At 34.4% G+C, this 20,164-nt stretch overlaps 1 protein-coding gene across 8 annotated transcripts; it reads left to right on the top strand.

The window, feature by feature from the left end:
• Positions 1-280: 280 nt before the first annotated feature.
• Positions 281-18,393, top strand: LOC105426439 (protein RUFY3). 8 transcript variants are annotated; one of them, XR_016138155.1, is made up of 14 exons: positions 351-485; positions 2,989-3,337; positions 3,848-4,026; positions 4,096-4,205; positions 4,623-4,830; positions 4,937-5,100; positions 5,211-5,373; positions 5,462-5,578; positions 5,744-5,884; positions 7,843-7,940; positions 10,823-11,039; positions 11,973-12,230; positions 13,099-13,241; positions 17,387-17,510. XR_016138155.1 is itself a non-coding variant. In XM_011637660.3 (13 exons), the coding sequence occupies exons 1-13, from the start codon at positions 375-377 to the stop codon at positions 17,525-17,527; spliced, it is 2,136 nt and encodes a 711-aa protein (XP_011635962.2). In that variant the 5' UTR covers positions 351-374; the 3' UTR covers positions 17,528-18,393. The 8 variants fall into 8 exon arrangements, 6 of the variants coding, with proteins under 6 accessions (XP_011635964.2, XP_011635962.2, XP_011635959.2 ...); XR_016138156.1 differs by lacking the exon at positions 17,387-17,510 and adding an exon at positions 13,567-15,841; XM_011637660.3 differs by lacking the exon at positions 13,099-13,241 and having other exon boundaries at positions 2,989-3,217; positions 17,387-18,393.
• The last annotated feature ends 1,771 nt before the right edge of the window (positions 18,394-20,164 follow it).

Genomic DNA, 20,164 nt, shown 5'->3' with positions numbered 1-20,164 from the left:
GAATAAGAATTAAATAATAAGAAATAATAAGAAGTTATAAAAAATCATTAATCGACTATATTTTTCACTATTTCAATTTTGTCACTCCAGATTCTACGATTATCTGATTCGGTAAAGTTTGATGTAGGCGTGCGTGTTTTGTGTAACAAGAACTCTTACCACGTGTTGGCAAGAGAAGTGACGCACGATGACCTGCTCGTAACAGAAAGATATGAACATATCTATACACGCATATATGTATACGGACTCTTCTGTGTCGGCGAATGCGCCGCTAGTCGACAGTGGGAACGTAAACATGGCCGCGGAGAGTGGTGACGGTTTGCCAATATCCCCGTCTGAGAAATCTCTTACTGGTAGCCTCGCGTCCGACGAAAATGAGAAAAGTGTCTCACGTTCACCGTCAAGTTATTCCATACGGGAGGACAAATGGCCTGACCTTGTCGTGTCTAGACCCAGAAAGCTGGATGCCTGGTGGTTGCCGAGACGTGAGTACACAGCTCGATGGTTGCATGGTTCCGCGATCCGGCGCGCTTTTCAAAAATCCGGCGCTCGCGGGCTTAGCTTGGCGCCCGCGTGTTAAGTGCGCGTGGACGTACTATGCGCACACGTGTCTCGCCATCGTTGTTATTTCTTTCTTCACGATCGTCCTGTGCCAACCCTTGTTGTGGATGTGTACCCTTCGGCTAACACATATTCGAATATTTAGTTACGATTAATATTTAACAACCAAATTGTAATCGACTGTACGTTTTACGTTAAAGACTGTAATGTCGAAAAATTTTTTTTCAATTATAAAACTATTAATTAAAATTATGTTAATTGAGAGACAGATAGTATTTATTATATATAATAGATATTTTTTTTAATATTATGTAAGATCAAGTTTATAAATTGTAAACATCAACACGTGCGTCCTGCGAAAAAGGAATACGTTAGTGATGCGCGGAATAATACGAAGAAAGTTTTTAAATAAAAGAGAAGTTATAATGACGATTTTAGATTGAATTTTATTGCGGAAACGTAAAATTTTACATTTATTTTTGAATTTTGTTAGTACGTATATACGTTATATCTTTACGTATATACGTTATACCTATATATACCGTTATATCTATATCTTTATATCTATATATCTGTAAGATTTTTTTTCAAGTGTCAATTACCAAGCGTATGTTTAGGAATATCTATAATCAATATCTATAATTTAAAATAATCTTCTCTATTAACCATAATATGTTCTCATAATGTTTTATTTTAATCATGTTGAAGTAATACAGTAATACAGTAAATATCAATAATAAAAGATTTAATATATTTAATATTTTAAAATAAAATAAAATAAAATTGTATAAATGAAAACTGAATTATAAATGAAATATTTGTACAATATTCAAAACGTAATATTTAAAATAAAAATATTGACTATCAATCTTTATTACATTTTATTTTGTTTATACTGAAACTTATTTACTAATCTTTGATGGTAGTTTTAATGAAATATATTACTAATATCAACAATTATTATTAGCTTCTGCAGTTTATTTGTTTGCTTTTTTGCGCTGACAGTTTCAGTTCCTTATATCTTGAGCGCGCAATATCACGAGAGCAATGATATCGCTTACATGTAGTGTTTTTGACACATGTACGATTATCTCTTATATGATTAATCGTATCATATATATATATATATATAAGAGAAATAACATGAAGCATTTAATATGCTAATATTTCAATACAATATTCAATAAGAAAATTTAATATCATTTTCTTCTTCTCCCTTTAATTATGGGAATGATTAATTGACTTTATTGTGATGTGAAAATATAATTAAGTTGTTTACATCGTTAAATATTCTATATGAAAAATCCATATTTGCAGCTGCTTCAGTTCTGTGGAAATGTTATTGGTAATTATAGCCTAAAAGATAATGTCAAAATACATCTTACAATATTATTTATTTCTATTATATATGATAAAGTATTAATTTATATGTATATATCCGAAATGTCAATAAAATTTTGAAATATGAAAACATGCGTTAGCTTCTTTTTATTACTTTTTTATATCTATAAAAACTTTATTAATAGGTTTTGTCATTGCGCTATGTACCGTTGTATCGGTAAAGCAGTACAGAAAGATGATGGCAGCACTACGCAGCAATGCGCAGCAGCACTCGTATTGATTATCGTAGATGGAGGCAAAGTCAGCGGGAAAATCAATATCCACATTTTGCCGGTGCTGTCCCTATTTTCGACGTAAAATTCTTGCTCGACACTTCATACGATTTCTAAGTTGTTTCTATAAGTGTGCTAATTCTTGAAGCGTGTCGCTTTGTGAGCGAATAATCTTATTATCGTGAAACTATGATGTAGTCGCATTAGTGCGTGTTCATCGCTTCATCTTCGCTTGAACTGAAATTTTATTTACTATCTTTTCGATACCTGCAGCTCAATTGGAGCATTCCTTTATTAAGGCAGATTTACTTATCATTAAAAAGGCAAGTAATGATGATCGAAGGATAATATCTGAAGAAATAACAAAAAACGGCGGAATAATTATTACATACAGATTTTTATCTTATTAGTAACAAGTAACAACATAACATCTGACTGCAATATAGCTACTTACTGGTGATTCATCCATTGCGACACATTTTTCTATCAGCTGATCGATGTAACAGGAAGAAGACGATACAGTATTGAACAAATTAATATTATAACTGATAAATGCAATGAAAAAATATACATTGGAAGAACAAATTGACGCTTATTATTTATTAATTATTGCTTGACTCATTATTTTAATAACGGAAGAAGATTTAATTCGGATTAACAACAAGTTATTCCAATCTACAATCTCGAAGATTATCGCCAAAAGAAATAAAAATACAAGAATCTATGCAATTGTGAACGACTGTTGAAAGATATCGCATAATCTTCAAGATCAATTGAGACAGCGACGGTAGAGGAATCGTTTTCTATGCGGCAGGAATCCCTGACTGGCTTGAAACTGCGACCGCCGGGTGATCACGGTGGTGTACATCACGGCGGGGTCATGCTGGAAGAAGATATGGCTGGTGCTCAGGACACAATATATTTGTGTAATTTTCGAGTGTCGGTAGATGGCGAATGGCTCTGTTTGAAAGAACTCCAGGATGTCGAGTTCTCACTCCAAGATTCGATGCAACGATCGCCTTCACCGCCGCTTGCTCTCAGTGGTATTAATCATCATGATCACCATCATCACCATCATCATCAGCAACAGCTTCCCGAGCAGCGAGAGCTTCGCGATATTATGCCATCAAGTCCACCGCCATTACAGCACGTCTCCAGCTTGTGTCTGTACTGGATGTTACTGCACTCACCCATTTTAATTGGCGGAATATATTCGGAATCGAATTGAATCCGTTTGCTTTTTTCTTTTGTGTGATTTAACGGATTTTGTTGACGTTTATATTGTTTACAAAAAAATTTTATTTTTCTTTTATAAAACGATAAAAGTTTCTTCTTCTTCCGATTTTTTCCCTTTTATCACGCTTTAGCGTGTATGCTTTGGATGGAATGCATTTCTTCAATAGTAAAACCGTTGCAAATCTTCGCTTATGGTTGCACTTCTTTATTTATTTTTTATTTATTTTAAAAGTTGTTACAAAATTGTAAAAATAGCGCATATTATGCTACGCAATCATTTCTACATTAAGTTCCAATGAAATCTTAATTAAGAATATTTTCATATTCAGAATCGGATATTTGATATCACTGAATTTGAGATCATTATTTTGGGTATTAACGGAAATTGATCGAAATTATTTTGTGCGCGTTAGAACAGACACATATTGTTTTTGCAGCACGAGATCCGGTGATCATCGAAAGAAGTAATCTCGTTAACATTTCGAAATTAATCGTCAAGGAGTTGATTGAAACATCTTTAAAATATGGTCGTATGCTCGATTCTGATCATATGCCGTTGCAACATTTCTTCATCGTTCTTGAACATGTACTTAGACATGGTTTACGACCGAAGAAGGTAAAATTTCCTGACGTGCGGACAGCGGAATAATTTTTCCAACCTGATTTAATGAGTCTCCGATTTCAGGGTCTTCTCGGACCCAAAAAGGAATTGTGGGATATTCTTCAGCTCGTAGAAAAATATTGTCCTGAAGCTCAAGATATTACGTCCAGCATTCGTGATTTACCTACCGTTAGGTACTGCGTATTTCTCTTCTGAAATTGATATCTATTTTTTTTTAACTTCTAAATATGATTAATTAACAATATTTATTTTATCTGTATATATTTTTTAATGTTAAAATAAAATACATACATACATAATATTTCGTATTTAGAATGTTTTAGACACGGTATTGATTTTATGGATGGATTTATTAGATTTTCTTAAATAATTAAAAAAATGTTTTATTATTAAAAGTTTTTAAATTTCTACTTTTTTATTATTAACATTTAAAATGCTTTCTTATCTGGATTAGATCAATATTTTGTGAGATTAAAATTGATCACATTTATTAATTAACTTTAGAATTTTAATTAACTTAAAAATTTTATTGGTTCTTTTGTAATTAATAATTTTAAAATGTACTATTCTGAAAGCGCTACTATTTTTAGGACGGCTATGGGTAGGGCACGCGCTTGGTTGCGTATGGCGTTGATGCAAAAAAAATTAGCAGATTATCTCAAAGTTCTGATAGATCACAAAGATGATATTTTGTCTGAATATTTTGAACCAGATGCTTTGATGATGAGCGAAGAGGCAATTGTAGTGATGGGTTTGTTAGTGGGATTAAATGTGATCGATTGCAACTTCTGTGTAAAGGTTGGTTTGGATTAATGTCATGTTTTTAACATTCATGAAAGTGTATATGTATGCACTTGATTAGAGTGATAATGATGTTAAGTCAAGATCATAACGATTGCAACAGGAAGAAGACCTCGATTGTCAACAGGGCGTAATTGATTTTTCATTATATCTGCGTAACAGTAATCATATACCTGGTGAATCACCAGACGATGAACTCGAAAACGATAACATGACGACGGTGCTTGATCAAAAGAATTATATCGAGGAGCTCAATCGACATTTAAAGTAAATATTTAATTAAAAGTAAATGACTTATAAATTTGAATAGAATTAAAAAGCCACACGTAAATACGAATATTTTTATTCAATATTTTGATATGTTCTACCGATTTTAGTGCAACGGTAACGAACCTTCAAACTAAAGTAGAATCTCTGACAACAACGAACGCTCTTATGAAAGAGGATCTTGCTATTGCTAAGAACAATATTTTATCGCTTCAAGAAGAGAACAGACAACTAAAAAAAGAACTTGGTATAGAAGTTAAAGACGCAAACGAGGTATACATATATGTTGAAATTGTTGGAATTGCGTGTTACATGCAGATTACCATGTTACTGAAATCGTGTTACATCGATCTAATTTCAGAACGGGAAGGTACCTCTTAAAATAACAGAAACTACCGCTGAAATGGAAGAACTTAGAAGCAGAATAGAATCTGAAAAGAAATCTCGACAAGACTTAGAGAAAGAACTGGAATTGCAGGTTGATAAGTCCTATTTTTCTAACAGTGATATTCTTTCTGTCTTTTTATACATGTAGAATTTTGTAACTGTTGATACTTTTTTACGTTAAAGAGATTTATAAAATTAAGTGCATATGTAAAAATGCACATTACGATTGATGAGTATTTTTGTCTTTTTTATACAGATTAGCATGAAATCCGAAATGGAAGTAGCTATGAAGTTGTTAGAAAAGGATATACATGAAAAACAGGATACTATAATATCTTTAAGGCGACAACTGGAGGATATCAAATTAATCAACTTGGAAATGTACAAAAAGCTGCAGGTGGTATAACTTGCAACTACCATTGAATAATTTTTCTAATATCTGTGATATAGCCTACTTGTACTTGTATTGAATTATTTTATTTAACTTTATTTAAAAAGAGAGATATTAAAAAAGAAAGAAGAAACGCTATTTTATTTTATTTTATTATATACCAATAATTTTCTTTTAATAAATGGTATAAATTTATTGTTATAAATTTATCATTTTATTTTAGAAAATTAATCATTTATAAAAAAATATTTTTTTAAGTATGCTCTTCAGAAATAATATTTTTTATTAAATTCATGCGATGTTTAATAAGACAAATATACTATATCACAAAGATTTCTTTATACAATATATTGCTTACAAAATTTTTTAATCACAATATTTATTCTTAAATGGCAGAAATATTAGTTATAATACAGACAATAACTTTATATCTTTTCACATTTTATCAATATTTTTGCTATTTATTAATATTTCAGCCTATTAGCGAATATCTAAATTTTCTCTTATGTGAGCTACATTGTTATTATATATTAGCCTATTTAGGTGCTTTTTTTATGGATATACTGACAATGATGGGAATTTTTATTTCGTCGGAATCTTTTCTTTTGGAGAGGATTTCGACGGACACGTTAATTCTCCGTTTCTGGACGTATTTCCCTTGTAGGAATGTGAGCATGAGTTGACACAAAAGGGCGAGATGGTGAGCCGTCTTCACGCGAAGACCAATCAGATTGGCAAGATCCTTAATAACCTCGAGAAGTATAATCATTTGATGAAGGATGGCGAGGGTATGCGAAGCCCCACCACTCCGGGTGGCGTATCGAAATCTATTCTTAATAAGACTAGCCCTACTTCTCCAAGGGGGTGCCCACCCGCGGAGAATACGACTGCCCGGCCGACGGTCGATCATCAACGCTCTCTTGACGAACAGCCGGTGACAGCCTCTAATGACAAATTGAAACAGAGTCGCTCTACCTCCGAGATTTCCATGAATAGTTCAACGACCGAGCAAGCTACGAAAGAATAGAGACAACCTACCTTTACACGATTAATTCCACAGAGGATCTTGACACTTCGGATATCGCGGCTATTCTGCACGCGAGGCGTACATTTTTTATACGTACACCTTACAAAGTCGTGCAAAATTACTTTGCCAGATTTCCACTTGTTTCGCGCATAGCATATTGTCATATACGTTTATTCAGTGCCACTTTTGATGATTAATCGACATTACATTGTACATTGTACATTGACAAATTATGCGAAATTACTATGGTGTAACGAAATGATTTCGTAGACTTTTCTGAAACATTGAATCGAATTGCCAATTTCATTCTGATACAGACTTAGGTTCAAAACAATGATTTCTGTAGAAGTTTCTACAAAGTATAATATATGTATATCTCTTATATTTTTCATCAAAGAAATAATTCTAATCTGTTAATTTTAATTTTAATTATTTAATTATTTAATATGAAAATATCTATTTGTTTGCAAAGTACGAAATGAAGAGACAATATTCTGTAATAGTTACACAGTTACACATAATAGTTATCAATAATTTATAATAGTTATAAATAATTTATTTACATTAATAAAAAGTTTATTAAAAATTATTAATATAAATCTGAAATCTAATATTTTTAAAATCTATTTGTATATATTTTGCCTATATCACAACATAGATGTTATAGATATAATATCAATTTAAAAATTTAAAAAACCTGAAGATTTTATATCAAACATTTCGTTACATCATATTTGCGAATATATTATACATTCTGCATATGACAAATTACAAGTTTCAAAAGACATCGTGCCATTCTATTAATATTATATATGCCTAATTATGGAAATAATTTTCAACTCAATATATATATTATTATTCCAGGTTTATTTAGAGATTTGGTCAAGCATTATTATATCTTTCTTTTTCGTTTGTATTTAATAAATATTTATTTCAGGAATGCGAAGGCTCTCTTAAACATAAGACAGAACTGATTACAAAACTGGAAGCTAAAACACTATCGATGAGCGAGACCATCCAGAAAATGGATGAAAAGTATGTTTTATTTGTCTTTCATTAGTGTTAATTAATTAATAAGTGCAGTTTGATCACGCAAATACTCGGGATTAAAAATTGTGCTCGCGCATAATCTTTAATATAATAACTACACACATCAAAAAATATTTTGCGCTTTGTTATCTGGTGTTTTTGTGATTGAGACGTTGACATGTCTTTTTTCTGTTAAATATCTTATCTGATTAATTACCAACAAAAGATGTGTAAGTCAGCTTTCTATTTAATAATATCACAAAATTTCTAAGTGGGGTTTTTATATGATAAAGTAATAGATAGAAGTAATAGTACTAATTTCACCAATATTGTTTTATCTGATGCTGTAATAATGTCATCGATATTTTTGATGTAAGAATGCAAGCGTGCAAGAATGACAGAAATATTACATATTATCCAAAATTCAGCGGAATTTATTTCCACTTTATTTTTAAGACAGTAAGGATGTATATATATTTTAAAAAACGGTCCTATACTCTTTGTTATAAACAAGTTATTTTTCTATCTTAGAATATTTCATTTTTTATTCACGCTCTATGTGATTGTGTAATTAGCAATTATATCTCTAATCTATTGAGAATTTAAGCTACGCAAAACTTTTTTGATGCATGTATATATATTTCAAGATATCTTGTTGCTATGTTTTTATTGAAGATCTGAAATTTAACACATAAGGAAGCGTAGTTTTCTTATTATATGAAAGGCTACATTTGACATTATAAAAATATAAAAAGAACTAATATTTCCATATCTTATACGCTTCAAGATTTTGATTGAATCAATCATCATTATCGAATGTTGTGCTTGATATTATTTAGAAAAATGTGACAATTGAAATGCGAAAGGACTTGACCATTTCTTTCCATTAAACTTCACGTGCAATGTTAACTTTTTTTCAAAGAAGCATTGAAAATGTCTTTATATTACGAATTATTTCAACAGGCATTATTTACGTATAAATATAGTTGTGATAAAACTTTTCTATCAGCTGTCATTGAATGGAATTTTGGTATGCGAGTGATCATACCAACAGTTATATGAAGCACATATGCAAATAAATGGACAGCTCTAGCTAGAGATGATTTATTTTTTACTTAGATGTTGCGAATGCGATCGGATTTAGGTAGGATAGAATTTAAAAAAATCACGAAGCTCTAGAATTAAATAAAATCTTATCGTCACGGGGATATTGGCAAACTTCACTAAATGGCTATTCTACAAATAATTATATCAATATGTAGCTGTTAACATTGACAAGACATATTTTAAAGTCTTTTGCAATAATCGATAAATTTATACATTAATATATAAAATTATATTAATAAAATTTATTAATGCTATTAAACAAAAAGTAATATTATAGAACATTTAATTATGTGATCTCATTTCTTCATCATTTATCCATATTTATTATCATCTTCAAAGGAATAAAGTTAAATTTTTATTATCGAAAAATTTTCATCTTACATCTTACTTATTTTAAGAGAAGATATGAATTTCCGTATTTTCTTCGTATTCTTAAAACTCGTTTCATTCATGGTAATTGCGTTTAAGGAACTGATTCGCAATCACATCTGTCACCGAATCATTCCTTCTTGGTTTAATGTTTATATATGAAAATAGCTTTGCCTCAAATAAATCATTATGTTTGCATTTGTAATCGATACATTTACTCGCATAAGATGTTTTTTCGAGATGATATTGGAGATGTTATTTCGTCATTGGAAGTAGAATGTTCGGTGGTGATTAATTAAACGTGCCATATCCATATTGATATACTTACGTACTCATATAAGTCTCGCGCAGTGGAGATTATAATGCACTCTAATACTACGTGTGCTTGTACCAACACTACAAAAATAAATTTATGACAGAAAAGAATATGAGTTTGTTTATCCCAGGATCATTGCTGATTAAATTAAAATGTCACGACTTAATACAATTTTTGTGATGTTTTGCGGATTTTATAATTGCTAAATAAAGTTTTCTCCTGATTTGTTTTCGTATAGCCATTGCTTACATGATAATATCTTGTGAGGTAAGTTTTATACACATATATTTGTAATATTATTAATTTATTTGTAAATTAGTAATTTATATAAATGGCCTTAATCTTTTATTAAATTTATTTGTAAAACAGAAGAGTAATATTCATTTTTATCTTACTTTGGCTTTAAATATTTGGCAAATATAATATTTATATGCGTGCATATAAAATGCACGTTATCAATTGTATTAAATATAATAAAATATTAATTAAAAATTTACTGGATTGGCACTTCTGCAATGTCGTCTTTACATTTGATTCACGTTGAGTTTACTAAAATATTTGATATTTTTGTACATTCTACTAATTGTTTTATATAAATTTATATCATTTCTTTCATTTTTTATAATGTACTGATAAAATGGTTCCTTAAATGCGTTTTTTGAAAATATATTTTTATTTGCGTAATATATATTTACAATATGTGAAATAGCACTTACTTTAATAAAATTCTTAATTTAATAAACGAATATGTGTGTTTTTATAAATTTAATTCAATGAATTTTATATATAATGTAATATGGAAATATCTTATCTTCTCTATTAATGAACAGTCACAAATGGTGAATTGCAAATAAATCATTTCTTCCCAATAATAAAACCATTAATAAGAAATTATTGACAGTATTGAGCGAACAGAATCATCTTATATAACCATCGCATGTCATCACATTCACGTTTACTTGAAATCCTAAGCTAATTTTGGAGCAAGGTACGAATATTAAAGATCGCCGAATCAATTGAATGAAATAAGCTCTGGCGGTCTAGATGCGAGTTTTATGTCTTCGACATTTAAGTACCACCGATTTGACTTAATCAGGTGCAAGGAGATGGATGGTGTCAGATCGGGGGTAGAGGAGAGGGTGAGGATTCTGGATGCCGAGGCCGCTGAGCGGGAAGCGCGGACGAATGGGGTCGAGAGGGAATTGCGACTTGAACGCGAGTGGAGAACCTCCTTGCAGGAAACATCGATCTGTAACACGGAGAAGATCTCTCAATTACATCAGGAAATCGATCAGCTGAAACGGGTGTCTGAGGTACGTATCCATGTGCGATCTGTATTGCCTTTTAAGCGTACCTGCGGCGAATAAATCTCACGGTATCGTCGTTATCGTTGTGTCGACTCTAAGTTCAGACAGCGACAAGTCTCGCGGAAACGGCGATCCGATCTTTCTATTTAAATCCTATCCCCCAAACCTGAATAACCTTATAAGCCAGCATCTAATTCAATCCGCACGTCGTTGTGAAAATTTATCCGCCTTTCGATAATAGAACCGAAAGTAAGTACGACGACGTCGCCGTTCTGAAATAAATTAATGAAATTTATTTCAACTACTGGATTTTCATTTCTGTGAATTTCTAAAATATAACATGTTATTTGGCAGTTATAAAATAAAAATAAGTTAATTTTCTCTCTATCTTTCTGATTTGAATGTAATAATGGAATCCATTGGGGTGTAATAGCTTTACATCTTATTACATTACATTTAATACTTAGATGTAATTGCTATATAGTTAATGTATAAGATGTAAAAATAGATTATTCCCAACGGAAGACGAAATTGAAAGTTACAGAATTAGTGCGCTAAGGTGTTGTATAAAATAAAATAAAGTAGGATTTTTCGGGATTAGAAAAACAAGAAAAACGGATATGTATATACAAGAATAATTAAAATTTAAAAAGTTTAAAAAATTTAATTAAAAAATTTAAAAAATTTATAATATTGATGTAAGAAATAACATAGCTTAGAGAAATGGAACTTATGTCATTTAAAAATATTACGCGTGCACATTTTGGAAATTGATTTAGATTAATATATTGATTCTTGTCGAAGAACGTATATTATTGCATTTATACTTGCATTCTAGTAGCATTTTAACAACCAATTGATCCGCCTTTAATCGCAATAACGGAGAGATGTACGTATATATGTCGAATAATCGCAATTATAGCGTCCATATTGTTCCAGAGGTACTTGATGCTGCAGGAAGAGTATTATGCTCTAAAGGAGATATGCAGCGAGCAGGAACGAACTCTGGAGGAACTTGGAGGACAATTGAGCGCGGCCAAATTAGCGGCGGTCGAACTGCGCGAGGCCGCTGACAACGCTCAGCAGCAGCAGCAACAGCAGTCGGCACTGCAAGAGGGCTCGGTAACCTGGACGAATGATCGGATGGTCACCCAATGCAAGGGGTGCAGCCGTGAGTTCAACATGACTCGTCGCAAAGTAATCAAACTTTTTAATTGCTCTCACGCCTTTGCAATCCTTGTCTCTCACTCTTCCTTTCTCTTCCTCCTTCTAACTTTCCTCCTCCCAATTCCCGGATTCTCGAGCTTCTTCCAGGAGACCATCCCCCGCCCGCTCCTCTCCCTACTTTCCTCTTTCGCCTATCCGATCTATTCGCAAAGACAGTTTCGCGCGCGCGGAGAGCTCGACTGAAAGCGCGGCGCACCGTACGTAATTGTTCAATTATCCTCGCCGTTCTGGAAATTACTGCTTACTCCGATGCGGATTCTAGCCGTTGAACTCGACGTGGGAGACAAGGCGAGGTAAATGCGCGCTAAATGACCAGAGTCGTTTAAGTCGTGGCATGGCAGACTTGGCATCGCTACACTTATCTCGATCTTACCTAAGATCTGATGGCGCCGAAGGGTTAAGGCGCTCGTCAGGTCGTCAGGATTTCTCGAGATCGAAATCGCTCCTCACGCGCAACAACTTTGATGCATGACAGTCGTATTATTAGAGATAGTAGGCTATCGCGTTGCGCAGACCGGCAATTACACTTAAAGGCTTTCGTTTACCTAACTTTCCCCTTTATTAAATCGCGATAGGCCGTAATGAGGGCCGAAATTTGCGGATAGATAAGAGCCGGCTGAGGGATTACCGGCTTAAACAAGTTCTCGAACGGCAGTTGTTAAGCACCTGCCGCGCGAAACACGGCGCCGCGCGTTCGTAACGCTTTTTAATTTGCTCATTAGGAAGCGAGAGACGTGTCGCGTTACATGGCGAAGGCAGCGATTTCTCGAGCCCCGTGCGATGGACTTCGGCGAGAGCACCTCGCATCGGTTCCCTTTCATTTTTTTTTTTTTTTCAGCACGAATCACGCATGCCGGCACGATATGAGCGCTTAAAGTATTCGCGCGGGGATCTTGATCGTTCCGTTCGTTGCAGTTGCGTGCATCGATAAGGGAAGAGCGCCAACTACGGCGAGAGCGTATTCGTGCATTCGTCATACAGGTAAATTTCATAGTAAGATTTACGCGCGATGGGGAGTTTATCGAAATTACGCGGACGTGAGCGATAAATAACAAAGTTCATCGGAGTTGATTGTCGACGTTACTGTAATCAGTGCCAAGATAACTCGCTCGCGGAGATTCCGAAAAGAATCGGATCGTCGCGTGCGTCCGTGAGTCGTGACGTCTTGTTCTTGTTTACTCGTCGACGGTTGTTGTAATAATCGATCTCGCATGTCCACGCGTTTCTGGCTATTGCGCGAGAAACGCCAACGAAAATATTCTCTTTAGCCTTAAGCCTGGAGTAGCGTTCCTCGCTCTTTTTCCAGGACGTCCAATTACATTATTTGCACCATCATCCGACGTACATTCATGATTACGCGTTGTGCATGCATGGCCCGCATACATATTCAGTTTCGACGATGTGATAGAGACGTTGCTCGCCCCATAAAATACATTAGACCGCATTCTCTTCTTTGCTTTACGTAGCCGGCGGTTCGAGAAATATACGTGGTGCCCGGGCGCGCGAGGAAGGGATTGCAAGGTGGGCTGAAAAGAGGGCGTAGAAAAGGGTGGTAAGTTATTGCATAATAACAAGGCAGTGTTCGGTATCCTTGTTACTCATTTTTCGCCCGGTAGGTGTATTACCATACTGTTTAATATAGAATAGGCCAGCCATGGCACGGCCAGCTGTGTGGGTGAAATCGTGCCGTGGCGGGTGAACCGTTCTGTTGGCAGGTACGCAACGATGAACAGAGCGGTACAGAGAGAAGGTGCGAGGGTTTTTTCGAAAGGTACTGGGTTCGTTCGCGGGCGGGAAAGAGCGGGACGGCCGCAAGCACTCGCGCGAGTGCAAAAGCAAGCAAAACAATAATCCTCCCCCTGCCACAATCCACATCGCTCGGCGCGATTGATCATAGAGTTAAGACATATTAAGATAAATTTATCTGTGCTTTTTTTAAATACACAGTGTTCCGGTATCATCTGGAGTACGCAGTGTATCGACAATAGCTCTGCACGCGTACTTGACACAATTTCCACTTGCGAATTTGTACGGAATTTTGATACCGTGGTAATACTAACGAGACTCAGCACAAAACTTTTCTCGTATACATTACGCGCCGCTAAGCGTTTTGATTTGCTCCCAGTAGCAGCAAATTGGTAACAGCCAAGTTTCATCTTGTGATAACAATGTGTAAATATTTTCCAGTAGGTAAAATCAAAGTTGAGAAAACTCAAAGTTGAGGAGCTTAGCGTATATAAAATATAAATATTATTAATCTGAATTTATCGCGTTGAAATAAAATCTGTGTGAGTACGTAATGTGATATTTTTATTTAGAAGTTATTATTAAAACGTCTTCTTGTATGTATAAAGCAAATATTTTTGTTCGCGAAATATAAAGATAGAAATAAGTACTTATCCGTACTTATCATAAAGCATCACGTGGAATTATTGTATAAGAAAGCAATTGCTTTCAAGAAGCACACTTGCAGACTACTTGCTTTCGAGATTGGATCATTATGAGCAATATCAACTTGTGCATAGATGCTGATAAGTAATGCGCTGGCGCATGTATCGATGCGATGAAACAGCAACGTAAAAGATACGTTAAGAAAATTCCAATATGTATTGTATTAATTTAAAACGAGGCTAAAAAACATGTGTTTTACATATGATGAATATGCATATTTCAAAATTATAATTAATTTCTCCCTGAGTTCTCTTTGAATTCTTTTTACCGTGTTTCAAGGCGGATTTTAGAATATAATCATCCTAATCATTTTAGTCACGCAGCGTTTTTAATTTTAATAAAGATAATTGAATATGTTTATTTAGAATATAATATGATATTGAACACGTGACTGACACGTGAGACAAGAGCGGGTACAAACTGCAATTACAAAAAGAAAAGACAAACTTTTAGTTTGTCGTTTTAGCCACAAAGATAAATAAGCATGCAATAACATTTGCGTCTTTTTAACTCTTAACTTTAGAGACGAAAACTCATTTCCTTGCTCATGCGATTGCATAAAAGTGAGTTTGCCCGATGTTACGCGCTACAAAGGCGAGCAAGGAAAGCTGCGAGATGGTCGTCTCTGGTTTACCAAGACTTTCGCGTCCGCGCCAAAAGCGAGTCATCTCGCGCGCATAGAATTTATAGATCGCTACGGTCGATCATTTGCCCGACAGTATCTCTCGGATCTGATCTCAGACTGATTTATTCGTCTTGGAAAGTATCTGTAAGTAGGTATCTATCACGGTTAAGATAAGGCGTGTTTGAGGCACGCCGGTTACGGAGTTGCAGGCACCAATCTACTACGTTTCGGTCGTAAGTCATGATGACGGTTCAATAATTAACTTTGCGAGGAAATCGGTTATCGGGCCGATATTATTCGGGCTCTTACTTCCCGGTAATAACCGGGCAAACCACTTTCTCGCACCCATACCACCTCATGCTAAGAGGGAAACGACGATCCGGCCGTCTCACTTAGGGGATTCAATTTAGATGTAAAATTTAGAATCGTCGCCTCTTCTTTGGCTTTCAGAGTACGCGAATACCACATTATTATAATAGACCGTCGGTAATGGCTCGAAAATAAAGACCACCGGATAATGGGGAAACGGGAGTGCGAGAGTGTAGAAACGTGAAATGAACGCAAAGATAGAAACGCGTTGATGCCACCAAGTGCGTTCTCTCTGGTTGCGACTTGCAAATTTGCAAATTCCTTGTGTGACAAATCGACAGCGAATTTCTTGCTTTTTAGCTTTTGATATGAAACGACGCTATTAAAAGAAAATTCGAAAATATAAAATACAACAGAATACAAAATACCAAGTGTTTGCTTGGCTATTATCTCTACTGTTTTTTTTTTATTTGCTTTTTAGAATCTGTACTGACTCAAACAGACAAACAAGTGACTCGAAACGTTCTGTATAATCGATGCAATTAACACAAATCCGTTTTATCCTATTTATCCTTATCTGCCCTGTTTCTCGTTTATCACTTTCAGCAGCTTGCTCAGTCAGTCCTGTTCTACGTCCGTCTATACTTCAACAATCTAACGACTCGCACATGGAAATGACCTGTGCAAGAAACACCGCAAAAAAGTATTAAGCGCTCTCTTACCTGAAGTTGACGCGCGGACAATAGTATCCCTGGCGCCGAGTGCAAAAAGCTCCGGCCGTTGTCCGCGTGCCAACTTCAGGTACGCGCATGCACTTTTTTTGATCCGAACGTAACGAGCACACGTAATCCGTAACTGCGAACTACGCTACAGAGCTTTTTACTTTTCAGCATGTAGACCTGAGGCGGGCAAACTCATCGCCATTATACGCCGCAAAGTTATTATTGGTTTGGACATTTCAGTTGAAATCCTAAACTGCTAGCTACGAGATTTAAACTATATTTACATTGCCCCGAGATAGTTCAGATATCTTAATATGAAATATTATCGATTTTTACCTGAAGTAATGTTAGTTAAAGCCAATAGTTGAAGGTAAATGTTCTACTTTGGCACGTTATCAATTCACACTTTACAAATGTCTGAAGTTCTGATATAAATTATAAATATATGGAGCATATGTTATATTAATTTAGTTGAGAATATTTACTTTGATCTTGAAATATAAAGTTGTATTGCAAATGCAGCTTGTAATGGAAGGAATACACATTTAATAATTATTTAATAATTATTTACTAAGATAAATATTAACAATAAAAAAATTATCTTTGTCATTTGTCATAAATTCATATATTATACAAGTTGTATCTTGTTATTTATTATATAATTTGATTATTGAAACAATTAAAATAATTAAGAAGAAAAAAAAGAAATGTGAATGTAGTTATTTTTATACATGAATATGTTATTTGAATATGTAAAATGAATATTATATTCATATTTTTGATATATAAATATATTGCAGTATAAATAAATGAATGATATATATGAAATATTAATTTTTATGATGTAATTCATAAAATGCATATATCATGTTTTACAGTATTATCTGTATGAGTACACTAGATATTTTTTATCGATAAAAGTAAATTCAACAATTAATATATATACTAATATATATTAATATATATAATATATATAATATATATAAGCTAATAGATGTGTGCATATGTTTCTGTTACAGCATCATTGTCGCAATTGTGGTAACATTTTCTGTAATGCCTGCAGTGACAATACTACAGTCTTGCCGAATTCAGCGAAACCGGTACGCGTTTGTGACGAATGTTATGTGTTTCTGGTTAGCCGTTACTCAGTGGTGCGTTAATATTCCGCATGCCATTGTTCTTTCTCGTAAGCAAATTGCACAACAGAGATTTTAGTTCGATGCATAGTCTCGGAAAGAAAAGAACGGGATGAAATCGAAAAGACGAAACAAAAAAAAGAATGGAAAAGTAACGAAATTTGTCCGTAAAAGTAATCCACAAATTTATATTCATTCCTTTTCTCTTATACGTAATGCGTAGCCATTTTTCTTTTATTGTAAATTGTTTGTGACGACGAATGAATCAATCTGACGTATGTAATTCTTTGTTTCGTTGAATATTTTTTATTGAAAATATTATAGGAATTTGAAAATATCATTTTACATGACAGAAAGAAGAGAGAGAGAGAGAGAGAGAGAGAGAGAGAGAGAGAGAGAGAGAGAGAGACAGAGTTCGAAGAAATATTTAATTTATCAAATTTTATTGTTGCAATGTAATTTGTAATATATTTTATAAATAATCGACAAAGGTCCATCGACAAAATTTATTGTCTCGAACATATTTTATTCTGTCATAGATAAATATTTGTTTCATTTTGTTGCACAACAGTTAGGATTATTTCACTGATATCATGAAAGACGAAAGTCCCACGATTTGTATAAATTACAATTTGTTTATAGAAATTTAATGTTACATTTTGCTTCTAGTTCTAGTTTCGACAGTAATTACTTTTGTTATCAACCCGAGCAGGGTAAGATCGTATAGCGATGTGATTGTGTACTCTGAGTTGATTTGTAAAGTCTCGAAACTGTAGCTTTGCTCGCGCTGCAGTGTCCAAAAACGCGTGCCTGTACAACGATATTTTTAAAATGTTCTATATCATCTGAAAAGAGATATTATACGTAAATAAATGAAATGATTTTCTAAATTGTACATTATTATTTGTCCTAATCTTTTACACTAATTAATACACTAAATATCAAACTTTATTAGTTTTTATTTCCCGAAAAGAAAGATAGATTATTGTAATTTTTTTATTAAAATTTTCCTCAACTTGCAATTTAATTAAAGATGATATTTTTATTTTTCAAACCTTTGACAATTTTGTGCGAATATACTTTAGATGTCTTTAATGTTTCAGAAACCTACAGTAATTAATTAAATGAATTCATAACAGTCTTGTTAATTCTAATTTAACATTGTGATAATAAACGAGAAACATAATTTCTTTTAAAATAAATAAAGATTTTGTATACATATTATTTTTTATCACGGAAAATAGATTTTTATTTTGTTATAATTTACGGTTCGATTATCGTAGCTCAAATATTTTTCTATATTTTTCAAACAAGTCTCGTACAAACAATCCAACAAATGGAAAGCGTGTTATCTGATCCACTTCTCTATTTAAGTTCTATTACCATCGATCCACCGGGGAGTATTAACGAAAAAGGGAAGCTGGAATGACCTTCTCTTGCACGAAACCGATTCGCAAAGAAGGTGGTAAGCGTAATGTGTAATCTAGCTGCCGAACGTAAATCCGTTCCTCAGGTGCATACGTCGCTTTCTCTAATCTCTGCAACGGGCACCACACGCCATCCCCGTCGACTCTTCCAACGTTGGAAAAGCAGTAAAACAGTCGGCCGGTCGGCCGTCCTCCATCGCGCCGCTCTTATCCTTTTCAGACGTTAACAATGTCTACAACCACGATGGTGAGGCCGAGCGTAAAACGTTCGCCAAGTAAAACCGCGTGCGTGCGTGTGTCTGTCTGTCTGTGTGTGTGTGTGTGTGTGTGTGTGTGTGTGTGTGTGTGTGTTGTATGTGTGTCTATGCGCCCGTAACGTGCACAGTGCGAGTACGGTTAAGGGAGTTAACGGTGTCGTGTTACATGTATGCTCGCGGATACTCGCGCTGTCTGACTGCGGTAAGTTTCTGGCGGGTGTTTGTGAGCCACGGCGGGACTGCCCTCGTAGACGAACTTGTCGGATATCTACGACTTTCGAAAGCTCGTTAGCCGCGAGCGTGCACGCTTAAACGGCCGCTAAATTGAAATCGATCCTCGGCCGCCCCGCATCGATCGCCGCGGCCTCGACGATTGGCGCAAATATATTCACTTCCATCTGCCGCGTGTAGCCGCGATGGAGTACCTAGTACAAGGGTGCACGCGACAATTGCACCCGAATGAGTTCGGTCACACTCATTGCAACTCGGTTCCCCAGAATCGTCGAAATGGAAACGGATAGACTCGGAACGGAAGATCAAGCTTTAACTCGTACAACACACTCGAATGCACATATACGTGTATTTTCCCCTGTCGCGAAAAGTATGAATATTATTTAGATTATTTATCATAACATATGTAATCGATTTTTCGTTACGTAAACACAAATGTGTTTCCATTTCTCGTTTAATGACAATTGAGAACGTGAAATCAAATTATTAGTATTTCGTTCACGATTTAATATATCGCGACGTGTTACAAACAAAACCAATGAACACAATGTCGTGATTGTGGATCGTTTTAAATCACCCACAGCGCAGGAGAATATTTTTCACACTGAATACTTTCATAAACTTCAGATTGTACTGACTGTTGGTTCCGAAATGACGAGTCAGCGCGAGCACGATCATGCAAATAAAATAATGCACCAAGTTATGAGGCATTAATGATGGTATAGCGTGTCTCACAGGTCGTGGAA

Source organism: Pogonomyrmex barbatus, unplaced genomic scaffold, assembly GCF_055798465.1.
Source record: "Pogonomyrmex barbatus isolate J1 unplaced genomic scaffold, ASM5579846v1 scaffold12, whole genome shotgun sequence".
Lineage (NCBI taxonomy): Eukaryota > Metazoa > Arthropoda > Insecta > Hymenoptera > Formicidae > Pogonomyrmex > Pogonomyrmex barbatus.
This window is presented reverse-complemented; position numbering and strand designations above follow the sequence as displayed.

Excerpts from the sequence above, each read along its gene's own strand:
- LOC105426439 (XM_011637657.3), top strand. The coding sequence starts at position 375 with ATGAGAAAAGTGTCTCACGTTCACCGTCAAGTTATTCCATACGGGAGG. Across the intron at positions 5,579-5,743 it reads AGAAAGAACTGGAATTGCAG|ATTAGCATGAAATCCGAAAT; the intron begins GTTGATAAGTCC and ends TTTTTTATACAG. Across the intron at positions 7,941-10,822 it reads ATCCAGAAAATGGATGAAAA|GTGCAAGGAGATGGATGGTG; the intron begins GTATGTTTTATT and ends TGACTTAATCAG.